The 22,285-nt window shown below is 62.1% G+C and overlaps 1 protein-coding gene across 10 annotated transcripts in view; it reads left to right on the plus strand.

Annotated features, from left to right (window-relative positions):
• Positions 1–416: 416 nt before the first annotated feature.
• Positions 417–22,285, plus strand: part of PPFIA4 (PTPRF interacting protein alpha 4) — a 33,540-nt gene continuing 11,671 nt past the window's right edge. For 2 of the 10 annotated variants that reach the window (XM_062211260.1, XM_062211264.1), the window contains exons 1-23: positions 417–650; positions 4,289–4,390; positions 4,526–4,690; positions 4,968–5,042; positions 5,255–5,344; positions 5,859–6,050; positions 6,278–6,424; positions 6,813–6,947; positions 9,016–9,099; positions 9,338–9,469; positions 9,610–9,672; positions 10,199–10,290; positions 12,411–12,519; positions 13,885–14,093; positions 15,150–15,390; positions 15,777–15,812; positions 16,009–16,142; positions 16,337–16,503; positions 18,511–18,604; positions 18,895–18,976; positions 19,355–19,555; positions 20,203–20,265; positions 20,821–20,847. In XM_062211260.1, the coding sequence (XP_062067244.1) occupies positions 417–650; positions 4,289–4,390; positions 4,526–4,690; positions 4,968–5,042; positions 5,255–5,344; positions 5,859–6,050; positions 6,278–6,424; positions 6,813–6,947; positions 9,016–9,099; positions 9,338–9,469; positions 9,610–9,672; positions 10,199–10,290; positions 12,411–12,519; positions 13,885–14,093; positions 15,150–15,390; positions 15,777–15,812; positions 16,009–16,142; positions 16,337–16,503; positions 18,511–18,604; positions 18,895–18,976; positions 19,355–19,555; positions 20,203–20,265; positions 20,821–20,847 (2,874 nt within the window). The remainder of the gene's footprint in view (positions 651–4,288; positions 4,391–4,525; positions 4,691–4,967; positions 5,043–5,254; positions 5,345–5,858; positions 6,051–6,277; positions 6,425–6,812; positions 6,948–9,015; positions 9,100–9,337; positions 9,470–9,609; positions 9,673–10,198; positions 10,291–12,410; positions 12,520–13,884; positions 14,094–15,149; positions 15,391–15,776; positions 15,813–16,008; positions 16,143–16,336; positions 16,504–18,510; positions 18,605–18,894; positions 18,977–19,354; positions 19,556–20,202; positions 20,266–20,820; positions 20,848–22,285) is intronic. The other 8 variants (XM_062211265.1, XM_062211266.1, XM_062211261.1 and 5 more) reach the window with 7 other exon arrangements.

A 22,285-nucleotide genomic window follows, 5' to 3' on the forward strand; every position in this document is an offset into this window, starting at 1 on the left:
GTCCTCACAGCCGGTTCTTCCCCCGCAGGCCACAACGCCCGCCCGGAGAAGCCATGGATGTCACCAGAGCCAGCTGGGACTCTGCCTACGTCTGGCGCTCCGTGTAAGCGCAGGACCGCCTTGCAGCCCGCTGGCCCTGCCTGTCATGGCCACATGGTGGGGACCCAGGGCAACCAGCCCCAGCCCCCAGAGGCTGAGCCAGGCCTCCTGGCTGCGGTCCACAGGGGCGCCCCGGCTCCCAGGCCCCTCTCAGAGCCTCAGCGACTGATGCCATGGGAGAAGCCCCTGCCCAGCTGCCCGCTTGCCTGGCGCTGCCTGCTCCGAGACTCAGGCCCTGGGTCCTCCCGGAGGCGGCATTGCCCCTGTGAGCCCCTCCCCGGCCCCCTGACGCTGAGAAGGCCCTGCCCACCCCCACTATGTGTGAGGTGATGCCCACAATCAACGAGGGGGACCCCCTGGGTCCCCCGCACGGCGCCGATGCTGACGCCAACTTCGAGCAGCTGATGGTGAACATGCTGGACGAGCGAGAGAGGCTGCTGGAGTCCCTGCGGGAGAGCCAGGAGACCTTGGCCGCCACGCAGGGCCGACTCCAAGATGCACTGCATGAGCGAGACCAGCTCCAGCGCCACCTTAACTCCGCCCTCCCCCAGGTAAGGCCTGGAAGTCTGCACCTCCCTGAGCAGGACCCTCAGCTCCTCTGCATTGGTTTGCATATCAGCACTTGGAATTCCCAGGGCAGAAGTCTCACTCAGCTCATCGTAGTCCTTTTGCCTACATCCCAAGTGCCCTCCGTCTGGAAGTGGCTTTCCCTGTAGGAACAGAGGGAACCCAGCGATAGTTGTCAGCTGCAGTGGCCCCAGGAAACCAGCAGGTGGCACCCTAGACCAGAAAGAAACCCCAGGCCTGCTTGCTCCCCAGTGGTTCCCTACTGGAGGTTGGTGGTGGGGGAATAAGACAGCAGAGATGGGGAGAGCCTCAGAGAGCGTGGGGTCCAGCTTCCTTACTGCACAGGCGAAAAAGGCAAGAGATGGCACACAGGGAATTATGGGCAGAACCGATCTCCAAGTCGGCAATCCTGGAACCCCTTTGTTTTTATTTTTATAGAGACTTATTTATTCGTTTGAAAGAGTTACAGAGAGAGAAAGGAGAGAGAGAGAAAGAAAGGAGTCTTCCATCTGTTGGTTCACTCCCCAAATAGCTGCAACAGCTGGAGCTGGGCCTGGCTGAAGCCAAGAGCAAGGAACTCTATCCAGGTCTCCCACATGGGTGCAGGGACCCAAGCACTTGGACATCTTCCACTGCTTTCCCAGGCCATAACAGAGAGCTGGATCAGAAGTGGAGCAGCAGGGATAGGAACCTGTGCCCATATGGGATGCCGGCACCGCAGAGGGTGGCTTACCCTGCTATGCCACAGCACCAGCCCCAACTCCTTTCTCAAGCTCTGCCCCAGCGTGGCCACCTGCAGCCACCCTTGTTGTGTGTTTTCTGTGTACTGAACGCTCTGCGTTATCTCGCCAGTTTCTCAGCCTCATCTCATGTCACAAGTGAGGGTGCTCAAGCTTGGGAGGGGCATTCGTGGACTGCTTGCAGCCAGCCAGTTAGCAGGGAGCAGAGGGAGGAACTTGGGCTGAGCCTCCAGCCACTCTGAGTCCACTTCCCCACGCTGGCCCTGAGCCCTGGCTGCCTCCTGCCTACCGCTCCCTGATAGATACCTCTGGCAAGAGGGGGAGCAGGAGCCTAGGGTGGGGGCCTTGGGCCAGCTGCCTGCTGCTGGTCCAGGAAGCCGTGAGCTCTGCCGAGGAACCAGGCAGGCCCAAGGGGGGCTGGGATTCGTCTGTGAGCACAGGGCACACAGCGGCTGTGTGAGCGTCCTGCCTCTGCATCTTCTCTGGCAGGAGGAGAGAGACGAGTGTTGAAAACCAGGCCCTGCGCTCAGCCTAGGCCGCCCTGGGCCCTTGGGGAGGAAGCTGGGGTTGGGGGAGGGGAGGAGCTGCCTAGCTCATGCTGCAGGAGCCCTCGCTCCACAAGAGGAGTGAAGACGCAGAGCTGGGCCCGGGCTCCCGCCCTGCTCGGAAGCCATGGCAGACCACGTGGTGTGATGTTTTATCAGTGCAGGTACGAGGCCCTTGGGGCAGGCGTGGTGGCGCAGGGGTTAAGCAGCATGTATCCGAGTGCCTGTTTGAGTCCCACCTGCTCCGCTTCCGATCCAACTTCCTGCTAGTGCATCCTGGGGGTCAGCAGGTGATGGCCCAAGTACCTGGGCTCCTGCCACCCATGTTAAGACCTGGATGGAGTGTTGAGTCCCTGGCTTTGGCCTGGCCCAGCCCAGGCTGTTGGGGGGGCATGTGTAGAGTAAATCAGCAGATGGGAGATCTCTCTCTCTCTGTCTCTCTCTCTCTGTATCACTCTGCCTTTCAAGCAGGTGAAAATAAATAAACATTTAAAATAAAAAACAAATAGTGTGGAGCCCTGGTGAGCAGCCGGGTGGGCAATGGTTGGGCTTCTGTCATCACAGGGTCCCCAGCCCCCAGCACGGGACATCATGTATCAGTGGCCAAGGGGCGGCGCCCAAGCTGCTGCTGTTCACTGCTGCTCCACAGCTCCCCCAGACGAGCCTGCTTTCCTCCTGCGGCCGAAGGGGCTGCTGAGCCACAGGGGCAGGGTTGGGGTCCAGGGCAACCGAAGGACACTGTGAGAGAGAAAAGTGGGTGCTTAGGACGTTGTCCTGTGGCTGTTGTCAGTTGGGTGACAGCTAGGGAGCGAGGGGACAGGAGTCCGGGCGGGGAAGAGCACCAGACCCAAGGTGTGGGGCTGGGAACAGGCCGTGGCTTCCTGTCTGGGTACGTGTGTGTGTAAGTGTGACCATGCGTGTGCATGTGGATAGCCTGAGGAGGGACGCAGCATAGAGCCCAGTGCCATGGCCTTGAGCAACGCAGGAATGGGGTCAGAGGGCGCGTGTTTCTCACGCTGCGGCATCTCTGGTCCCTCATCCCTTCCCGCACTTGTCTCCCAGTCTCCTTTGCCTGCGGCGAACAGAGGTTGTTTTGGGAATTCTCCCTTTGGTTGTGAGTCCTTGGTGTGTGGAGGTGGCTGCGGTATCAGGTGGGCTGTAGCCTCTGCCCAGTTGCTCACAGGCCTTGGGCAGCCATGGAGGATGGGCCTCCCCTCCGCCTACTTTGTCGGCCACCTGCAGTCTGCAGAACTTGGGGGACAGGTGGAAGAAACTTCTTGGGTGCCGACGCTGACACCATCCTCAAAACTCCTTTCTCTTCTTGCTCTGATACCCATCTGCTCCTGTCTGGACCTTGCTCCCCTAAACCAGGAACCAGGGGACAGAACTGTCCCCCCCTTTTCTAAAGATTTATTTGTATTTGTTTGCAAGATCTTCCATCTGCTGGTTCACTCCCCAAATGGCCGCAACAGTGGGCCCTGGGCCAGGATGAATAGGAGCCTGGAACTCCATTCAGGCTCCAGCAGGGACCCAAGCGCTTGGGCCATCTTCTCTTGTCCCAGGCACACCAGCAGGGAGCTGGATGAGAAGTGGAGCAGCTGGGACCCAAACTGGTGCCCGTTTGGGGTGCTGGTGACGCAGGTGGCGGCTTTCCCTGCTACAGCACGGTCCCTCTGTCATTTTCTAAAGCAGAGTATCGCCGAGTTGCAGGAGAAAGTGAAAGGCCAGTGTGGGGGAAGGCAAGAGACTCTCACTCTTTTTTTTAAATTTATTTTTTATTTTTTTGACAGGCAGAGTGGATAGTGAGAGACAGAGAGAAAGGTCTTCCTTTTTGCCATTGGTTCACCCTCCAATGGCTGCTGCGGCCGGCGCATCTCGCTGATCCGAAGCCAGGAGCCAGGTGCTTCTCCTGGTCTCCCATGCGGGTGCAGGGCCCAAGCACTTGGGCCATCCTCCACTGCCTTCCCGGGCCACAGCAGAGAGCTGGCCTGGAAGAGGGGCAACCTGGACAGAATCTGGTGCCCCAACCGGGACTAGAACCTGGTGTGCCGGCGCCGCAAGGCGGAGGATTAGCCTTTAAGCCACGGCACTGGCCGAGACTCTCACTCTTGTGTCTACCTCGGCTCCCTCATGTCCTGACGCATGCCTGGATTGCACTCGGACTTCCCTGGGGAAGCACCTGCTGGCCACAGCTCTGCGGCCCTGCAGTGGGGGTGGATCTTTGTGCCGGGGAGGGGTGGAGGTGAGAGATGAGGGAGAGGAGCCCTCCACAGCAGGTGGGCTGGACAGTGCCCAGGGGCCACATCCCCAAGCCCTGAGGCACCTTGGGGTTTTCAGGAATTTGCCACTTTAACCCGGGAGCTGAGCATGTGTCGGGAGCAGCTTCTGGAGCGGGAGGAAGAGGTCTCGGAGCTGAAAGCAGAACGGAATAACACCAGGGTGAGTGGGCGTGGCCTGGAGTGTGTGTGCGCGCACACGCATGTCCTCGTGCACACTCGGTGAGCAGGTGGGCCCTGTGTGCAGCCCCCAGGGCACGGGCTCCCAACTCTCTGGCCCTCGCTTGCTCCCCGCCAGCTGCTTCTGGAACATCTGGAGTGCCTGGTGTCCCGGCACGAGCGGTCCCTGCGGGTGACCGTGGTGAAGCGCCAGGCGCAGTCGCCTTCGGGCGTGTCCAGTGAGGTGGAGGTGCTGAAGGCCCTCAAGTCGCTGTTTGAGCACCACAAGGCCCTGGATGAGAAGGTACCGTCTCCACGACATCCCCCTGCCCACCTGGCCTCCCCTCCCTCACTCAGGTGTCTGCCTGCAGCGTTTGGGGAAACCTCTGGCTTCAGAGCCCACCACTCTGTCCCACCGGTGACCCAAGTTCAAGGTCCTCTGTTGGGTTCCCTCTGGAAATTTGCCTCTGGGAGGCCCCTCACTTTCCTCCCTGGCTGACAGCAGCAGATCAGACCCCACCCCTCCACCCCGCGTGCAGAGGGGTCCCCTCCCTTCTTCCATCTGGCCTTCCCTTGGGCAGGTGCGGGAGCGGCTCCGGGCAGCCCTGGAGCGAGTGACGACCTTGGAGGAGCAGCTGGCAGGAGCCCACCAGCAGGTAAACTGCCCCGGCCCCTCGGTCAGCGCCCTGCAGCTCTTGGACGCCCAGACTGCTTCAGTTCTGGGCTCTGTGCCTCCTTGGGCTTCTCCCTGCTGCGGCTGAGGGCCGTAAGCCCAGGCTAGACCGGCACCTCTTTCTGGGAGGGGGCGCCGCAGAAGAGTCTGGAACGTATGGGAGGGTCTCGGCTTCAGGACTCATGTGCCCTACAGGTGTCCGCCCTGCAGCAGGGGGCAGGGGTCCGGGATGGAGCTGCAGAAGAGGAGGGGATGGCAGACATGGGGCCGAAGCGCCTGTGGAAGGTGGGTGCCGGGAGCTGCCCGTACCCCCCAGGAGTACAGAGTGGAGGCCCTGCCCTGCCTTAGCTCAGTAGAGTAGCTGCTTGAATTCAACTTGAGGCTTTCTCCACTATTCCCACTTCTTCTTTCTCCCTCCCATTCCACCTGCAAAGAGAGTTTTGTTTTGGTGCCCAGCGTACCGCTAGGCATGCCCTGCGCTTGTCCGCCTGTGCTCTGCGGGGCCCCAGCAGCAGGCAGGATTCCTTCTCCCCCCCCCCCCCGGCCCCTTTCTGGGTTACGGGAGGTAACTGACACAGCAGGCAAGGCCAGGAAGTGCTGATCTGCAGGAGACACAGGAGAGCGAGGGTGTTTGCTCATTGCGGGGAGGGGGGAGTTCCTGGGCCCCCAGGGGAAGGAAGGTGAACTTGGAGGTGTGCTCTGATGTCTAGGGGGGGCAGAACTCTGATCTGCTCTGGGGTGGGGCAGGGGAGTGAGGGACCCTGGCTCCCTGGAGACTGATGGCTCACTGTCCCCCGAGGATGGCGTGGGTCGGGTGGAAGAGCTGCAGGAGCTCCTGGAGAAGCAGAACTTTGAGTTGAGCCAGGCCCGGGAGCGACTGGTCACCCTGACTGCCACCGTGGCTGAACTTGAGGAGGACCTGGGCACAGCCCGCCGGGATCTCATCAAGTCGGAAGAGCTGAGCGGCAAGCACCAGCGGGACCTGCGGGAGGTGCGTGTGGGCTCAGGCGTTGGCGCTCAGGATGGTGAGGACGGAGGGCGGGGCAGGGCCGGGGCAGGGGCGGGGCAGCTAAGACCCAACACCTGGTGGGTCCGGCGCGGGGAGGAGGGATGAGAGGGGGGTGGATGATGCCGGCCGGCGTTGGGGGGCAAATGCAGAGAGGGGGAGAATGGGGAGGGGCTGGTGACCTCCTGTCTTGTCCCCTGTGCTGCCCCCAGGCTCTGGCCCAGAAAGAGGACATGGAGGAGCGAATCACCACACTGGAGAAGCGCTACCTGGCTGCTCAGCGGGAGGCCACATCCATCCACGACCTCAACGACAAACTGGAGAACGAGCTGGCCAACAAGGAGTCCCTGCACCGCCAGGTAAGGCCTTCCCCTGGGGTGCGGGTGGGCATCCTGCCTGACCCTCGAGGTCCCCGTGATCCTGCTAAAGCCAAATGTCGCTTGGGGGCCCAGGAGCCCCTGGGGTCCTGCAGGTCAACTCGGGGCAGGGGAAGTCAGGCATCTTGGGCAGCCAAGATCCCAGATGGTCCCTTGCTGCTTCTGACCTGGCACCTGCTCTCTGCTGAGGCGGGGGGCGCTGTGCTCCATTCTGAGTCGCGTCCCCACCCCGCCCCCGGCCCTGTCCCCCACCCAGTGTGAGGAGAAGGCCCGGCACCTGCTCTCTGCTGAGGCGGGGGGCGCTGTGCTCCATTCTGAGTCGCGCCCCCACCCCGCCCCCGGCCCTGTCCCCCCCCCCCCCCCCCCCCAGTGTGAGGAGAAGGCCCGGCACCTGCAGGAGCTGCTGGAGGTGGCTGAGCAGAGGCTACAGCAGACGATGCGCAAGGCGGAGACGCTGCCGGAGGTGGAGGCTGAGCTGGCCCAGAGGGTCGCAGCCCTCACCAAGGCAAGTGGGCCCGAGGCTGGGCCCTGCCCTGTCCCCGCGTCCTGGACGCTGATGGAGCCACACAGCAGTGGGGGAGGGCGAGGGAGGCACACTGGGCCGGGAGCCGGACACCTGCACTGCATGACTGCCTGTCTGGCAGTGGGAAGAGTACTCCTACCCCTGTCCCTCCACGGGGGTGTGACCGGCCCCTAAGGAGGGGCAACGCGGGCGGAAGTCCTTGTGTTGTCTTCTCGCCGTGTGGCTCCTTCCTCCTTTTGTTTAGGGGGGGCCTGGGCAGATGAGGACTTTACTCTCTGGGAAGATGAACCGGAGAGGAGGTGTGGGCCACATCTCTGTCCCCTGGGCTGCAGGCGAGCACGTTTATTTATTTTTTATTTTTTTTATTTTTGACAGGCAGAGTGGACAGTGAGAGAGAGAGAGACAGAGAGGAAGGTCTTCCTTTGCCATTGGTTCACCCTCCAATGGCTGCCGCAGCCGGCGCGCTGCGGCCGGCGCACCGCGCTGATCCGAAGGCAGGAGCCAGGTGCTTCTCCTGGTCTCCCATGGGGTGCAGGGCCCAATCACTTGGGCCATCCTCCACTGCCTTCCCGGGCCACAGCAGAGAGCTGGCCTGGAAGTGGGGCAACCTGGACAGAATCCGGCGCCCTGACCGGGACTAGAACCTGGTGTGCTGGCGCCGCAAGGCGGAGGATTAGCCTAGTGAGCCGCAGCGCCGGCCGAGCACGTTTATTTGTAAAACCAATTTGAAGCACTGTAGATCTAGGGACCACCCCTGCTTGTGTGAGGGCTCCGGCTTCAGGACTGCAAGGGAATAGAATTTTAGCTAATGGGGAGTTAACGTTTCAGTAATTCCTGAAAAGCACGCAGGCTGTCAACACAGGGGGCTCTCGGAGAGTGGGGTACACCCATGAGCTTGGACACGGGCGTATCCATCAGAAGAACTTGGGAGTGTTTTCAGCAGGTTGGGGTCTCCGGGGTGCTGATGCAGGGTCGCCATAGCTACCAGAGCCTGCAGAGGAGGAGGCCAGTGGTTAGTGAGCACCGGGCCCCGGGGGCTGTGCAGGCCCGAGGCTGGCCCGTGTGCCCGTGTGGCAGCCCAGGTGCTCCGGGGCCCGTGGCCTGGCTGTCTCCCCAGCAGACACTGAGTGGCTCCGTGGCCTGGGAAAAGTCGCCCCCTCACTAAACTAAACTGAATGTCCTTTTCTCAGGGATGCTGATGTTGGACTTGGTGGTCGCTAAGGGCTTTGCAGCCCCTGGGAAGGGAGGGCTGGGTTTCAGTTCCGGCAGGGTGCCGTGTGTGGGGTGCTGAGCAGTCGGCTGCAATGTCCCCAGAGACTGCCTGGAAGGGGCGGGCTCAGGGACTCGTGCGTCCCAGGGCATCATGGCGGGGCGGGTGCTAGGGAAGGGTTTGCTGACTAAGATGTGTGATCTTCTGGAGTGTCTCGTCAGCAGAGACAGTGGGCTCTCCGTCTCTGCAGACACGGGACACAAAGGGAGACCTGTCTACCTGGGCTGGTTTAATAACGAAGGTAATGACCATGGCTGGGTGGCACTGCCGGGGCTTGTGGAGCTCTAAGTGCTTGCCATGGATTACTTCGCGGCGCCCTTGCAGCTGGCCAGCGGGCATGGGTGTCGGTCTCCCCGTTCCACAGTTGAGGAAGCCCGGGCATGTGAGGTTCAGTCACGTGTACAGGGTCAGAGAGTGAGTTGGGGTTTGGACCCAGGCCATCTGGCCTCAGTCTTTGGTCGTAAGAGATTCCGAGAAGCAGAGAGGAGCTGGCGGGAGCTCTTGCTTCCAGGTGGAGTCGTTTCTAGAAGCTTGGGGAGGATTTACGGCCCTGGAGTGGCTAGCTCCCGGGAGTTTTAAGGCTGGTTGTGGCAGGAAGATGGTGGCGGGGAGGGGCTGCCAGGGGTCTGTGTGCATGGGGAGGGAGGCAGTGGTGAGGGCAGTTTGCTCCGGGATGCTCGGTGGAGGGCTGAGCTTCATTGAGGCTGCGATCCCCAGGGCCACCTGGCAGCAGGTGCGTGGGAGATGCTATGGGCCGTGCTGACCCCTCCCTGCCCCTAGGCTGAAGAGCGGCACGGCAACATCGAGGAGCACCTGCGGCAGCTGGAGGGCCAGCTAGAGGAGAAGAACCAGGAGCTGGCCCGGGTGAGGGTTGCCAGGGTGGTCTGTGCAAGGGGCAGGCAAGAAGGGCCAGGCCAGGGCCCGCGCCCCAGAGGGCGGTCAGGAGAGCTGGAGGGGGGCTCCCCGGCGGGTGGGGGTGGGTGGGGGATGATGAAGAATGAGGAGGAGCAAGTGGGAGAGCGAGAGCCCCAGCTGGCATGGTGGGCCCCTGGGTGGGCTGTGGGGCCCCGGCTGGCTGGTGCGAGGCGGGCTGGCTGTGCAGGTGCGCCAGCGGGAGAAGATGAATGAGGACCACAACAAGCGGCTGTCAGACACCGTGGACCGGCTCCTGAGCGAGTCCAACGAGCGCCTGCAGCTCCACCTCAAGGAGCGCATGGCGGCCTTGGAAGAGAAGGTACTGTGGACCCCAGGCCTGAGTGGGCGGGGTTAGGGCGGGACAGCCAGGGGGCGTGGCCTTCCAGAGGAGGATGGGGGTGGAGCCTGCCTGGGGTGGAGTCAGCCCCAGAGGTGGGGCTCACAGCCACTGTCCCCCAGAACACGCTGATCCAGGAATTGGAGAGCTCCCAGCGGCAGATAGAGGAGCAGCACCACCACAAGGTACCCAGCCCGGACACGCACTGTGTTAGCGTGAATGTGAGCCCCTGTGCACACCTTCCCCGGTTACTCTGCACTGTGGCGCATAGCCCTGGATACACCACTCCCCGCAGGTACAGAGCTGAGGCCACAGCACTGGCATAGCATGGGCTGACCCCCATATATAGGGTCTGGAGGGGACCTCTAACCCCGCTAATGGCAGGAGTCAGCAACGGTCATGCGGCTGGGGCGGGGCGGGGGTGGGTGGGCACCTGCGAGCCCCTTGCTGTGCAGCCTGCTGGGCCACGCATTTGTGTACTGCTGTGGGGACAGCGGACCTGTTCCAGGAGAGCCCTTCTGCAGACAGACCCTCTGCTGGCCCCGCTCCCCTGCTCAGGGCCCTGCTCACTTTGCAATCTGACCACTTCTCTTTGGTGTCATCCGTGGGCCTGGCCTGGGGGCCCTGGCTCTGTACTTTGTCTCCCCAACTCTGCTGTCCTCTGTCCCTGGCTGACTCCCACTCTCCCTTCCCTGGGTCTGCCTGGCACAGGGCCGCCTGTCCGAAGAGATTGAGAAGCTGCGCCAAGAGGTGGACCAGCTGAAGGGTCGAGGGGGGCCGTTTGTGGATGGCATCCACTCCAGGTACTGGAGCGCGGGCGGCCGGGCGAGCTGGGCCTGGGTGCTGGCGCGACCCTCAGGAAGGAGACTTCCTCCTGCAAAGGACCGCCCAGGACCTCAGGGTCCTGCCCTGAGGCAGCTTGGCCACGTGGGCAGAGTAGGAGGGGGATGCCAAGAGGCCAGCTGATGCCCCTTCTCCAGACTCGCACGCTGGCTCCTCCTGGGCGGAGGCGTGCCCTTGGGCAGCATCTGCAGAGCTCCAGGCGCCCTGTGTCCTGCAGGCCGCCGTGGAGAGTGCCACTCACACTAGTTCTTTTGGGACTCTGTCTTTACCATTGCTGGCTGAGGACTGGCTGGGTTCAGGTAGTGGGCAGCGGGGGTTCGGGTGGGGGTGCTGGAAGCTGAGGTGCTACATTGCTTGCCTGCTTGTGGCACCCTTTTCCTGATGCTGAGTGGAGCTTTCCACCTAATGCTTGAATCAAGCTCACCTTTGAGGGGCCCGCTGGCTCCCCCACCCCCCATTTTGTGAAACAGTTGGCATTGAGCTCAGACCTCCAGCCTGCCTCCTGTTTGCCTGCGGTGGTCGGGGAAGTTCAGGGAGACCCGTGTGGCTGCTGCCACTCGGAGCGCGTGGCTCCAGGCCGTTTCCTCCCCAAACCAGACTCTGGAGGCAGAGCCCTTGCAGCTCCCTTTGGTCTCCTGTGGTGGCAGCTCCCAGGAAGGAGGGCTACAGGACACGCGTCCGTGCATCCATGCATGTGGGAGGCTGTGCCTGAGTTAGGGAAAGGGTATTGAGCAGCCCAGGGGCCCGGGGTGGTGGACACTTGAGGGCCATTGTCAAGTTCATCAGGGATTACCTATAGGGGTACCAAGAACAGCCAGGCGTGGAGACAGATGATAGGAGTTGGGATTCCTCCTACCCATTGCTTTCTGTGGCTTGACCAGAGGGACACCCTCTCAGTGAGTAAGACACAGCCCAGAGTGCACCAAGCCTTTTGCTTTTCTTAATGTTGGGGATTCTTGGCTTCGGCTGTAGCCTCACTGGACCTATCATGGAACTGGGTTGAGCTTCCTCCCCTTGCAGCTGCCTCGTAGATGGTCCAAGCTCACCTGCTCTCTTGTTCTCCGCCCCTCAGGGGCCTCCAGCTGGGCAGGCACGGGGAAGACACATTGCTAGGGAGGGCTTCTAGTACTCCAGGGCAGATTACGAGGGTCCTGAAATTTCAGGGTTGGGATAGACCTTGGGACAGGCAAAGGGTCTCCCTGGCCATTGATTTTCTTTCTTTTTTGTTTTGTTTTTAAAGATTTATTTGTTTATTTGAAAGGCACAGTTACAGAGAGAGGGAGAGACAGAGAGAGAGGTCTTCCATTAGCTGGTTCACTCCCCTAATGTCCACAATGGCCGGGACTGAACCAGGCTGAAGCCAGGAGTCAGAAGCTTCTTCCAGGTCTCCCACGCGGGTACAGGGGCCCAAGGACTTTGGCCATCTTCTGCTGCCTTCCCAGGCGTGTTCACAGGGGGCTGGGTCAGAAGTGGAGCAGCTGGGACACAAGTTGGCATTCATATGGGATGCTGGCATCGCAGGCGGTGGCTTAACCCACTGCGCACCAAAGGTGACCCCTAACCTTTGCCTTTGACCAGTGTCAAGGACCTCCAGTGCTTCCTGGGGGTGGTGGTATAGAAAACACAGCCCAGGACTCCACATGGATTATGGGGAGGTCTGAGCACTGTGGCTGGGGGAAAGACCAAGAAGCAAAGACCCCTAGAGTGAAAGCCATCCTCCCTGCTGCCCTCCCCAGTATCCACGTCTCCCGCACCGTGCTGGTCACGTGGCCAGGGAGCCTCTGCTTCCATGCCTCTTTGCTGGGGAGCTCAGCTTTGGAAAAGCCACCAGTTGCCCCGTGAGCCTGCTGTTGCCATTGGAAGGCCCTTTTTACATGCTAAGGTGAAAGCTGGGCCTTGGAACTCTCTCCCCTGGTGCTTCTGAGCCCCTGAGCACCAGCGAACGGGCCTGATCGCTTCCCTTCCAGCACCCCCAGAGCTCTGTGTCCCGCCGAGACTGCTCTGAGCCCAGCAGCCCAGCGGGTGTGAGCTGGGGCCCCATCCTCAGGGCTGTCTTTTCTCTCTCCTGCCGCCTCTCGAGGTCACACATGGGCAGCGCAGCGGACGTGCGCTTCTCCCTGACCACAGCCACCCACGCGCCCCCGGGGCTGCATCGCCGCTACTCAGCGCTGAGGGAAGAGCCGGCCAAGGTGAGGGAGGAAGAGACGAGTATGGGGGGGTCTCCCCAGGGAGTTTGGGGTCAGTTCGGCCGCGTGCCTGGCTCCAGTTACACAGACGGCTGGCGTGTGGTGCAAATCCTCCCCCTGCCCACCCCCGTGTCAACGACAGCTGCAGCCCTGGGTTGGGGCCACTGTCAGCTGCAACAGCTGTGTCCCTCCGCCCCACCTCGGCCTCCTGGTGGGTGAGAGGTGGGGGTTTGGCGGGCGTGCAGCCAGTCCCTGAGGCCCCAGTGAGGCGTGTGTACGTGTGCCTGGGTGTGCAAGGCATGTGTTTCTGGGGCTTGGGGCGGGGGAAAGGATTGGCAAGCTTTCTGGAACAAAAGCTGTGGTTTACGGGGGCGGTGACGCGTGACCTGGCCCTGTGGATGGCACCTGGGGTGTTCTGAGAAGCGGCTGTGGGTTCTTGCTCTCCGAGTCCGCCGAGGGAGAGGAGAAGGGACAGGGAAGGGCTGACGTCCGTCTTTCGGGGACGTCTGATTCCTGCGTGGTCCCGTAATCAGTGGTCGTGTTCTGTGCTGAGCCTGGCTCCTCCACGAGGACTGAGAGGGAACTCCCTGTCTGATGGGGGCAGATCTGTTGCTGCTCTTCAGCAACCCCAGGTCTGATGGGGGAGTCACAGTCTGAGGGCGCCTCTTTTTCTCCTCCCTTGTCAGAAGCCAGCGGCTGCCCAGGAGCTGAGCCTGAGTGCACAGCCGCTGGGACAGAGCCGCGGGGGAAGGAGGGCTCTGGTCGGAGCATGGGCGGGAGAGCGCCTCTCGGGGCTTCCCAGAAGGCTCTGCGAGTGCTGCAGCTCCGGAGCACACAGCCAGGCTTGCCGCGCTTCCCCTGCTCTCTGCATCTGGCCACCCTCCATGAGTCTGTGCGAACAGAACAGCCTGTGCGCAGTGGTTTGTGCCAGGCTGCGCCCTGGGCTTACGTGCACTTCCTCACTGAATGCGCGCGGTGACCCAAGCAGCAGGGGCTCACCCCCTCCCCATTGTACAGACGAGGAAACTGAGGCACAGTAGCTGCAGCTTTCCCATGGTTGTATAACTGACACTCAGACCAAGGCAGACTGCCTCCAGGGTCTGTCCTTAGCCCTCCGGCTAGCTAACTCCTCAAGTGGGAGCAGAATTTTGTAGTTGTAAGCGTGCAAAAAAAGAAAAGAAAAGAAAAGCACCAAACCCATCCAGAGGTCTTGCTGGGAGGCAGGTTGTGAATCAGTGGGTCTGGGGGCAGGACCCGAGACGCCACGTTGCCACGTTGCTCGGAAACTCCCAGGAGACGCCTGGGCCGCCGGCAGCCCTGCTACCCGTGTGTCTGGTTGTGACTCCGTTACCCTCTGCCTTTGCTAAGGACTGGGAGCCACCTTCACTTCCAGGGGTGCTGGCCCCCACGGCCACCCCTGCCTTTGACAGTGACCCTGAGATCTCCGACGTGGATGAGGAGGAGCCGGGGGGTCTGGTGGGCTCCGTGGACGTCGTCTCCCCCAGCGGCCACTCAGATGCCCAGACCTTGGCCATGATGCTGCAGGAGCAGCTGGATGCCATCAACGAAGAGATCAGGTTAGGGCAGGGCCGAGGGCCGTGGAGGTGCCCGGGACGGGTCTTTTGTGTTGGGTGGGCAGAACTCTGCCACACTCTACAGACCTCTGGGGGCCTCAGGCAAGGCTCTGGCCCAGTTCTGGCCTGAGGGGGTCAGGCCCCAGGCTGGCAAGGTGGCTGGGCTGGGGAGAGGGATGATCCTGTCACTCATTGTGTAGCTCCCGCCCACACAGGGAGCTCAGGGGGCGCTGTGTAAACGTCACTGTCAGCCCCACCGTGGTGTCTGAGGTAGGCAGCATCACCCCTGTTTTACAGACAAGGGAGCAGAAGCTCAGAGAGGTTAAGTGGCTTGCCCAAAGCCACACAGTAAGTGACAGAGCCAGAACTCCACTGGTTACATGGTTCCCTGCCTCCTGTCCCTAAGGAGGCAATGGCTGGGGGAGTTGGCCAGCCTCCCTTCCTCCTGTCTTTTTAGCGAGTTCATGCATGTTATTGACAAGTAGCAAGCGTGAATCTAGACCATACCCGAGCTTTCTGGCTATGGGACTTGTCTGGTTCACTGATTTGCAGGCTTGGATTTCACAAACCAGTTCTAAAGAACACATGCACACACATGCACACATGCGTTCACATACAAGCACACAGACACACACAGACACCAGCATCGGATGTCCCTGGAGTAGCATGGACGAGCTCCCAGGACACGGGCAGGTCCTCCTCAGCGTACCCCACACCTCTTCACACCGTGTGCACACCCCTGCTAGCATTCCCCGTGGGACAGAACAAGCCCCTCGGGCCTCGGCTTCAGCTACCAGTCCTGGCATTTGGGATCCGCTGATGGAGACCCCTGCAGGGAAACTGAGGCCCTGCAGGGAGGCTCAAGGCCACTCCTGTTGGTGGGGGTGCATCAGGAATTCTGGCTTCCCACGGTTTGTGTGCCCTTGTCCTGATTGCCTCCCGGGGATTCTGGGCACAGCAGGGTCTCCCTGGGCACACCCTCTGTGTGTGGTCACAGGGCACTGCCTCCTGCCTTGTTGGCTGGGCTGGTGGTCAGGGCCAGTCTCGCCCGCCTCGTAGGATGATCCAGGAGGAGAAGGAGTCCACGGAGCTCCGGGCCGAGGAGATTGAGACGCGCGTGACCAGTGGCAGCATGGAGGCCCTGAACCTGACGCAGCTGCGCAAGCGGGGCTCCATCCCCACCTCTCTGACCGCCCTGTCCCTGGCCAGTGCGTCCCCCTCGCTCAGCGGCCGCTCCACACCCAAGCTCAGCTCCCGCAGCGCTGCCCAGGACCTGGACCGAATGGGGGTCATGACCCTGGTGAGAGCCCTGGGGCAGCTGAGAAGCAGCCCTGCCGCCCCGGGCTCTGCGGCGGGGGTCTCTGGGGACCCTGGGCTGCCTCTGTGTCAGCTGGGCCTTGGTGTCTCTGTCCCGTGCCGTGTGCTGACCCCAGCGTGGGCTAGAACAGGGCTGGCGTGCTCCGCTCACCCTCTCCCTAGGATGGACACACATAGCTTAAGATACTGCCCTAGGGCCAGCTCCGTGCTGTCTCAGAGGTGCCCTGACTCCTGGGTCCCCGCCAGCCTTTTCCTGCTGTCAGTCTCTCCAGGCCTGTCTTCCCGTCCCCAGACCACCGGGCTCCCCGTGGGTTGGCACCCGGGCACCCGGAGGGCGCGCCCGAGCTCACCCATCGCTCTCTCTTCCAGCCCAGTGACCTAAGAAAGCATAGGAGGAAGCTGCTGGTGAGTGCTGCTGAGGACCCAGGTACTTGGGCGAACCGCTCCCAGGCCCCGCCCTTGGGCTTCTCCCCGCGGGGCCCTGGGCGCTGAGTCTGAGCTCGCGAGGCCTCCGGGCCTCCCCACTTGTCCGTGCTCTGGGCTGGGTAGGCAGGCCCCCCGTCGCCCCCTCTATGCCCTGACGGCTCCACTGTCTGTTCAGTCGCCAGTGTCTCGGGAAGAGAACCGAGAGGATAAAGCCACCATAAAATGTGAGACTTCTCCTCCTTCCTCACCCAGGACGCTGCGGCTGGAGAGGCTGGGCCACCCCGCCCTGAGCCAGGAAGAAGGCAAGAGGTAGGCGGGGGGGGGGCCAGCCCCACCCCTGGGCTGCCCACTCCTCCCCCGCCTCTGGAGGGGCGCTCCCACCTGCTTGGCTGGCACCCCCTCTGCCCGACCCGGCGCGGACCCCGCAGTCTAACTGGCGCGTCTCCTGCTGTGGTGTGAGAGTGTGTCTCCTTATCCCGCCCCCCCTGGCTGTCGTTCCCTAGTGCCTTGGAGGACCAGGGCAGCAACCCCAGCAGCAGCAACAGCAGCCAGGACTCGCTGCACAAGGGCGCCAAGCGCAAGGGCATCAAGTCGTCCATCGGCCGTCTGTTTGGGAAGAAGGAGAAGGGCAGGCTGATCCAGCTGAGTCGGGATGGAGCCACGGGCCATGGTCTCTGTGCCCCTCCTCGCAGGGCGGGGTCTGGGGGGCACAGGGGAGTCCAGGGCCAGGTGGGAGGAAGCCCCGGGCAGGCAGGTTTCTGCCCTGAAGAGCCGGGGTTCCGTGGTCGCTGTGTCCTGGTGGGGTGCGTTGCCGCCGTGAGGCAGTGAGCCCTGGGCTCTGCCCGTGCCAGGCCCTGTCTGGGTGACCGTTGCCTTGCCTGTGGAGGAGGTTCCCGCAGCGGTGAGAATCCGGGCCGGAAGGGCTTTGCAGCCGCCGTGCCCAGAGCCGGTGCAGGGTCCGTTCTTTAGGAGAATCGGTTCTTTTTTTTTTTTTTTTTTTTTTTTTCTTTTTTTCTTTTGACAGGCAGAGTGGACAGTGAGAGAGAGAAACAGAGAGAAAGGTCTTCCTTCTGTTGGTTCACCCCCCAAAGGCGCACTGCGCCGATCCGAAGCCAGGTCTCCCATGCGGGTGCAGGGCCCAAGCACTTGGCCCATCCTCCACTGCCTTCCACTGCTGGACTGGAAGAGGAGCAACCGGGACAGAATTTGGCACCCCGACTGGGACTAGAACCCGGGGTGCCAGCGCCGCAGGCGGAGGATTAGCCTAGTGAGCTGCGGCGCCGGCCAGGAGAATCGGTTCACGATGGGAACTTATTTCTACCACATCTGGCCTCCAGGGCTCAAAATATTAGAACACCTAATTGTGGCTGCGTAGACCTTAAATTTAAGAACGTGCTTGGTCTAAGGCGCGCGTTGTTATCACTACCGTGATAGCAGCAACTTCTAGTGTGTTCTCGGCACGTGCTTTACGCCTGCCCCTCCCTCCTGCTCCTCCCGTCATCTCACACACTGTGGGTCACACACACACTGCGGGTGACTGCGGGGCAGCGTTGGAGCCATGTGTCTTTGGAGCCCAGTGTGTGGTGAAAGGGAGGAAGGAGGGAGCTGATCCCCAGACAATGGGCTGCTAGAGAGGGCTGCTTTGGAACAGCCACGGGGGGGGGGGGGGGGGCAGGAATGACCCAGGCTCAGGCCCAGAGAGAAGGTGTAAGGGGTGGGTGGGGGCTGTGTGAGAGACAGCAAGGTTGTGGGCGTGGGGAGCAGAGCTTTGAGGCCATTTTGCTCATTCCAGCTGGGGAAGAAAGAGGGTGGGGTGGGGGCAGTGTGTGAGGTGGCGTGGCGTGGCGGTCCCCGAGCCAGGGATGCTGACGAATGTCACACGGGGCACGGGGAGGGGGGCTTATCAACTAGAAGAAAGGAACCTTTGAGCCCCAGTGCATAATTATACCTTCTCCCACCTCATAGCGGTGCGAATCAGAAGATAGCTCCTGCGGGGGGAGAGGGAGGAAGAGGGGAGGCCCTCGGGATGGGGGTGTCGCGGCCAGGAATCAGGTAGAGGCCCCTCCTCTCCAGCCCACAGGGTGAGGGGAAGGCGAGCGGTCTGAGGAGGGGGAGGCGTTTTGCGTGAAACCTTGGGACCTCCTGGGCGCCCCACCCCTCTCCCTCTCCGGAGTCCCTGCACCTGCCGCCCCCTGCCAAGATGCTGCCCCTGGCCACCAATTGGACAGGACTCTGGCATCGATTCGGGCAGCTCCTTGATCAAAGAGCAGTGCACATCCCACCTTCCTGGGAGCAGGCAGGGAGGACCGCCCTGTGCTGATTCCCGCCCCAGCCCACCTCAGCGTCTCTGCTCCTGGCTCTCTGGGTTCTCTCTGCGGGAGAGACAGTTTCTACCTAGGATTCTAGGGTGAAATGATTCTGGGTGAAAAACGCTCCCAGGGCTGAAGCTGTATGGGGTGGGGGAGACTCTTGTGGCTGGGGTGGTCCTCCTGATGCCACCTGGGACTGCCTCCCCACAGGGGCTTGCGGAGTGGATACTCCAGGAGTGCTGGGGTCCCCTCAGGCCCTCTTGGGCTGTCCCACGCTGGGGAGCCTCCCGCTGCTTTGCCCCCATCTGTGGCCCAGGCCACAGGAGGAGCAGCAGAGAGCCTGCTGATGTACCTCCTCTCCCTCGCAGTCCTGCTCACGGACCCTGAGCTCAGCCTGCAGGAACCCATGGTGCCTGCCAAGCTGGGGACCCAGGCAGAGAAGGACCGGCGGCTGAAGAAAAAGTAAGAGTCTCGGGCTGGGATCCATATGCGTGGGCCCAGGCCCTCCCCACTCCCTCCAGGCCAACGGCCAGAGCCAAGCCAGGTCGCAGGGGCAGGGAGGAGGGGGACTGGCCTGTTGAAGCCAGTGTGCGTGCCAGGCAGGGGCAGGCACCGCAAGAGCCCCTTACCCTGGGTTCCGCCCCTCGTGGTGTCACATTGCTTTAGGCGTAGGCCCAGCACCTGACCTCTGGTGGAGGCAGGGCTGGGGGTGGGAGGGAGGGACCAGTGAGTCTGTTGTCCTCTGCCACAAGACACCAGCTGCTTGAAGATGCCCGCAGGAAAGGAACGCCCTTCGCCCAGTGGGACGGCCCCACCGTGGTCTCCTGGCTGGAGGTAAGCCTGGAGGGAGGGATGCTAGGGGCACGGGGGTGGTGGTGGTGGTGGTGTTCTAGAACTTTCCCTGCCAAGTGCACACGCTCCCTCCTCCGTTACTCCGGAGGACAGAGTTGGTGCTCCTTACTGATGCCTTGCGGGTAGCCCAGTGTGAGGAAGGGGCCTTCGACTTCCGCAGGCCACTGGACTCTGCTTCTAGACGCCCCCAAGAAAATCCCCTCACCGCCCAGGCCTCAGATTTGTTATCTGCAGAGCGGGAGAGAGAGGGGTTCGATGAAGCCGGCTCCAGCTTTCTCAGCTCCTGGGCTCTGCTGTGGGTCCCGGGCCCTGGGGAGAGGGGCTGAACCTCTGTCTCCCGTCCTGTGCCCATGTCTGCAGCTCTGGGTGGGGATGCCTGCCTGGTACGTGGCAGCCTGCCGGGCGAACGTCAAGAGCGGCGCCATCATGTCCGCCTTGTCAGACACGGAGATCCAGCGGGAGATCGGCATCAGCAACGCCCTGCACCGGCTCAAACTCCGGCTGGCCATCCAGGAGATGGTGTCCCTGACCAGCCCCTCCGCCCCGCCCACCTCCAGGACGGTGAGCGGCCTCCCCGAGCCCAGCACTTTGCAGGGGCCCTGGCATCCCTGCTCCAGGGGAGATGGGAACACTGGGCCCTGCCCCTTCTTTCCCATCCCCCTGGGGGCTCAGGTCCTGGCTCCTGAGAGGGTGTGGCCTGCATTCTCAGTGAGTCCCAGCAGGCCTGGTTCCCTGCCTGCCGCCCACCACCCCTGGGGTCCGTGTCCCCCTCCATCCCCTGCTGACAATTTCAGGTCCCCGCGGAGTTTCCAGGATGGGGTTTCTGGAGCTCTGTGTTTTTGCCAGGCTGGGGGACGCAGAGGGAGGAAGGCATTTGTGGACTCTGCTGGTCCTGTAGCCTCAACACAAGAATGCAGAACGCCCCTCGGACCCCAGAGTAAAACCTCCTGCCCCTGGACGCTGCGAATGGGGTCAGCCCCCATTCCAGATCCGCACCCTTTGTTCACCTTCACCCCGGCAGCCTTTCCCGAGCACGTCTGTATGCATGAGGCATACAGCCATAGGTGTGTCTCTGGCCATCAGGCTGCCCGGAGCTGGACAGCATGCAGAGGCCAGGGAGACTTGGAGGGGGGCTTTGTCCTTGTCCCCGTGGGCTCCTGGCCTGACGGGGCCCCTGGGCACCAGCTGGGTTTGCTCTCTGCCTGCAGTCTTCTGGGAACGTCTGGGTCACCCATGAAGAGATGGAAACTCTGGCAACATCCCCTAAAACAGTGAGTCTGGCCCTTGGCCCTGGGCCTGGGGTTAGGACCAGTGGCTCCTGCGAGGAGGCCGTGGGTGATGGGGATTGTGATGGGTCTGACCCGAGGCCGCCATCCCTGGGGTGTGGTTGGGCTCTCCCATCAGGGGTGGAGGGCTGTGGGGAGAGAGCTGAGGTTGGGAGCGGTTGGTGTGGGAGCAGGGGTCTCTTCTGGGGGCCACTGGTGGAGAAGAGGTGGGCTGGGAGGGCCATGCCGGGCAGGGGGCCGCAGCCACAGTCCCCGTCCTTGGCCTTGATCCATGGTGGAGCAACAGGAGGGTTGGGGGCTCCCACATGTGGCCTGGCTCCAGTGGGGCCTGGCAGGCACAGGCCTGTGTTTCTGCCGCACACGTGTGTGCTCCACGCTCACTACAAACACGAGTGCACGCACTAGCACACGTTGCCGAGTCAGCCCCGCGCCGGCGGCTGGAGCGGCTGCTCCTCCCGGTCCCCGGTGGGGCTGGAGTAGAGGCTGCCGGGTTTCTTGACTTTGCCTGTTTCCCCTGACTGCTGCGCTCGTTCCTGCTAGGACAGTGAGGAGGGCAGCTGGGCCCAGGTAAGCCTCCCCTCCCTTTCCAGAACCAGCTGTCACCGGCTCTGCCCAGGTCCCTCCCTCGGGCCCTCCCCAGCAGGACTCTGGGTCCCAGTGTGTCGCTGTGCCCTGCACACTGGCCAACCCCACCTGGGGGGCTGTGCTCCCGGCGGCTCCGCCTCTTCCCTTAGGCCCGCCTCTCTTTGCAGGAATAGCCTGGTCTCAGTCTTCCTCCCCTTGGCCGTCTGGGGCCTTCCATTCATTCACTGAGTGGGCATCTCTGCCTAGAGACGGAGCCAGCAAAGCCCTCTGGGTGGTCCTGAAACCCAGGGCAGTCTCAGCAGTGCCTGGTGGTGTTGCCGAGTGCAGCGTGGAGCACTGTTCACACTGACAGGGAGCACCCCAGCCATGGGAGGCCGGGCAGATCTCTCGCTGGGGTCCTTCCGAACATTCATAGCAAATGGAGTTAACAAGTGTTTATTTTGATGCCAAGGATTTGAAAGCCGTGCATAGATTTGGCATGGGGATGGGGGGACGCACCTGCTGTGAGCTTTTTGCAGACCCTCACTGTGGCCTAGTCACACTCAGCAGAGACAATGGAGGGGTCTGAGAAATACGAGGTGGAAAGTAGAAATCCCAGGGATTCATAGAATTTGATTCTCGAACTCAAAAACAAGCAAAATGGGGAAAATACTGTTGAGAAAAATATACAATGGGATATGCAGGAAAAACAATGAAAACCTTTTGTTTTTTTGGTCAAAGCAAGGGAATGATAGAAAACTAAGCCTGGTGGTCGCCTCTTGGCGGGGCAGTGGGAGACGAAGTGGGGAAGCGGAAGGGAAGGGTGGATGTGGCCAAGTGGACCGTGTTCTGGTTCTTCACCGGAGCGGCGTCCACAGGTAACTGGGTTTTTATGCTCACTAGGGAACTTACGTTACATGTAGCTCTGCGTGCATCAGCCATTGGATTTTGAAAGCTGTTAACAAAAGGGAATTTCTACAGCAGGGACCGTGATGCTGGGCGGCTGTAGAGACTCAAGCTCCTGAGCACCTGCTCCCGGCAGGGCCCCGCCTGGGCCAGGCAGCAGAGGAGCAGGCCTTCCTGAGCATGGCCTGCCGCCGCCGCCGGCCAGCCTGGAGCTTCCGCGTGGGCCGCGGCATTGCCCCGCAGGGCCTCTGTGACAGGGCCTCTCTGCCCCGGGGCCAGCAGGCAGAACCAGGAAGGCGAGGCTGCTGCCCAGCCCGCGTGTGCGTTCCCAGCCGACAGGACGGCTTCCGCAGCGTCTGCTGGCTGCACCCTTGCTTCTGCTCACTAGTGTAGCTGACCGATGCGTGAGGGGAACCGGGGCGTGGTGGCGTCTCAGGCGTCCCACTGACAGTGCCCTATTGCCGGCCCTTTCTGAGAGAGAGGAAGCTGGGGTCGTGTGGAATTGCACGCCTTCCCTCTGGAGTGAAGAGTGGGT

The sequence above is a fragment of the Lepus europaeus genome, chromosome 14 (assembly GCF_033115175.1).
Source record: "Lepus europaeus isolate LE1 chromosome 14, mLepTim1.pri, whole genome shotgun sequence".
NCBI lineage: Eukaryota > Metazoa > Chordata > Mammalia > Lagomorpha > Leporidae > Lepus > Lepus europaeus.